Raw genomic sequence first — 3,192 nt, forward strand, 5'->3', positions numbered from 1 at the left:
GTGGTAAAACTATGGCACTATAAGTTATAAATCAGAAAGACTACACACAACCAGTCACGTAAGTGACGTCTCTCCCGCCAGTCCATTGTTGTTGATGGTGTGACCTATAATGTGCAACACGAGATGTAGTTGATTGACAAAACTAAACCTTACATTTCAGTTTCAGGACAAACTGCGACTTTCTTGACATGCATAGTTATCTTTTAAATTGACAAAGTTTAACATGTGTACCCTGTGGTACAATTCAAACGGGCTCAAAAAAGCATCGTCTCTCGCCGTTCACCACCAGTCATATTCCTTCAGACACTGGTGCCCAGAGAAAGGCAGGAAGTGATGTTCACTTTGGCTCTCTATTCACCTGACAGTGGGGACCTTCACGGGCAGGATCACACTATTCAACCAAAGTAGTAGCGAGCACACTCACCAAATGTTAAAAACTCAGGTGCAAGGCACAAAATAATTATTTGAAGGAGAGAACAGCCAGCACACTTGAATGTCCTTTCAAAGCTTTAATCCATCATCTGGGCAGTCAGCTACAACGGACGTTTCAACCAAACAGGCCTTCTTCAGCGTTGTGTCACACAGCCTCTTCCGACACAGCCAATCGTGCCTGTATGGACGGCAAACCAAGCCGGAGGTAACACGGGGGCGTGAACCTGCGACCCTCGTGTTGGTAGGAAGGGAATCTATCGCTCCACTATCCGGATGCCCAGTCTTGTGTAGATATTTGACATAAATCAGAAATAAAAGCTTTGTGTGGTGGTCTGAGAGAACCCTTCACATGTCACTGCTACACATTGTTGGTAATGAGCCAACGTAGGTTGAGTTTGGCAGGTATTTGATTACATTTATGTCCATAGTACATCATAGTGAATCATTATTTTAATAAAACAAAAGGGAAAGTATTTATTTGTATGGTGTTTGTGGAATGCCACTGTAGAAAATATTATGTTGTGGAATGTTTTAATAGAAAAACACGGGTCGCGAGCACACTCAAAATGGATTAAAAACTCACTGGGTGCAGGACAAGCAAAGAGTTTCAGACAACGTTGAGGAAGGTCTTTGACTGAAACGTTCGTTGCTGCTGCCCAGGTTTGAGGAACTAATTAAATCTTTGAAAAGACATTTGGAGTGCTGGCTTCTCTCTTCTGTGGAATGTTTTAAGCCATTTTTCTCACATTTTACTTGTAGACATAACAGATTAAAATACTCATAACTTTTGATCTGAGAGAGCATCTCAGTCATTAAAAAATTATATATAGGGGAGAGTTTCTAATTTATGGAAATATCAAAAGTGTAAATGTCAAATGTTCACCATGTGAAGGGTTTTTGCAGGCCACCACACTCTGTGTTGTGCAGATGTTTACATTATGTTGTACATTGTGTTGTTGCACAGATCCTCCTCAGAGCTCCATCTACACCAGGGACGATGTGGAGCTGGGCGTGGAGAATCACCTCATCTGCTTTGTGACCGGGTTCTACCCCGCTCCTGTCAAGGTCTACTGGACCAGAAACGACCAGAACGTGACCAAAGGAACCAGCCTCAACGTTCCCTATGTCAACAAAGACGGCACCTTCAAGCAGGTCTCCAGGCTGACCTTCATCCCACAGCTTGGAGACATCTACAGCTGTTCTGTGGAGCACCCAGCCTTGAGCCAGCCACGGACCAGAATCTGGGGTGACACACCTTTATCTGTTAGCTAACACCAACTGTCCTGTCTGAACCATCTGTTGGTAATATTCATGTGTGTTCCTGTGTGTTCCCATGTAGTCATGTGGGTTCATGTGTTTGGTTTCTCCTCAGCTGTGGAGCAGGAGCAGCCGCGGATCGGACCTGCGGTGTTTTGTGGCCTGGGTCTGACTGTGGCTCTGCTGGGCGTGGCCACAGGAACCTTCTTCCTCATCAAAGGAAACGAATGCAACTGATCAGTTATTGATTATGTGAGGCAGGGTGAAGGGGCTGCAGAATTAACAGACTAGAACCAGAGTAACATTTCTGCTTTCTGTCCTACTATTTTTAAACTGTTTACTGTTTTCTCTCTGCTTTTAGTCTACTGGAAATTTCCTCGAACCAGTAATGGTGTTTCCTATTAACCTTTTATGAATGAAATGTCATCTATACGCCTAGTGGATGGAATTCAACTTGCCTGATAAGAGTTGCATGTAATTAATCGCCAAACCCAAGAAATTGCTATACTTTAGCTTCTAGTTAGAAAGATGATCTAAGAGTCTAACTCCATGTTTGTGATGTTCAGAAATTCATCTATTAGCATGGTGCAGTCATGCAACCTTTCTTCATTAGCATAATTTGCATAAATTATGTAAAAAAAAATCAAAATTGGGAAATGGCAAAATGTTTAGCTTTTAGTCAACTACGAAGATGATCTTAGAGTCTTGTCTGTTGTATGGATGGAATTGTACAGTATGGGCAAGTAGCCTATACGATCTTCACAGTATTCTCATCATACAAAAAAGTTTGTTAGGTTGGCTACATTTTCAAATAGATTAGAACCATCAGCTGCCCTTAAAGGAGAATTTCGTTTTTTTTTTTACCTGGAGCCCTCTCCTCACATTAATTATTATCTGACGACTCACCCAGTGTTCTCCGCAGCGTTTTTGTCCATCTTAGGCGTTGTTTTGAGATCAATAGTGTGCAAGCCAGTCCTAGAATGGAGCTCCGTGGGGGCCACGTGGCAGCGTGCTTTTCATCCATGTAAATAGACAGTTTTATTCCCGTTTTCGACCCATATCGTCATAATCTGATCCCTAAAGAACCAGACTGCTATTCTCCCCCGGAGAGCCCCTCCATTCTCCATTCTCCATTCCCCCTCTATTCTTCCCGGATCCCATTTCCTCCTGTCGGGTCAGTGAGAGCAACTCTCATCAAGTCAGTCCACAGGCCAGCGGCAGGAAAGTCTTGCGGGACTTGACGAGAGTTGGTCTCACTGACCCGACAGGAGGAAATGGGATCCGGGAAGAATAGAGGGGGAATGGAGAATGGAGAATGGAGAATGGAGGGGCTCTCCCCCGGGAGAGCCCGGGGGAGAATAGCAATTTAGGGATTATGATTCGATTATGATGTGATCAGATTATGATGATATGGGTCGAAAACGGGAATAAAACTGTCTATTTACATGGATGAAAAGCACGCTGCCACGTGGCCCCCACGGAGCTCCATTCTTATAGTCTAAG

General features: G+C 43.8%; 2 protein-coding genes across 2 annotated transcripts in view; both read left to right on the forward strand.

The window, feature by feature from the left end:
- Positions 1-2,510, forward strand: part of LOC310791374 (H-2 class II histocompatibility antigen, A-U alpha chain-like) — a 4,508-nt gene extending 1,998 nt beyond the window's left edge. Inside the window, exons 3-4 of the mRNA XM_083653067.1 lie at positions 1,397-1,678; positions 1,805-2,510. Of these exons, the coding sequence (XP_083509193.1) occupies positions 1,397-1,678; positions 1,805-1,926 (404 nt within the window). The 3' untranslated portion in view covers positions 1,927-2,510. The remainder of the gene's footprint in view (positions 1-1,396; positions 1,679-1,804) is intronic.
- LOC310791373 (H-2 class II histocompatibility antigen, A-U alpha chain-like) overlaps positions 1-2,744 on the forward strand; it is a 35,427-nt gene extending 32,683 nt beyond the window's left edge. The window contains exon 5 of the transcript XR_014553436.1: positions 2,484-2,744. The gene's annotated coding sequence lies outside the window, so the exon portion shown is untranslated. The remainder of the gene's footprint in view (positions 1-2,483) is intronic.
- Positions 2,745-3,192: the final 448 nt, after the last annotated feature.

The sequence above is a fragment of the Poromitra crassiceps genome, assembly GCF_964638095.1.
Source record: "Poromitra crassiceps genome assembly, chromosome: 16".
Classification (NCBI taxonomy): domain Eukaryota; kingdom Metazoa; phylum Chordata; class Actinopteri; order Beryciformes; family Melamphaidae; genus Poromitra; species Poromitra crassiceps.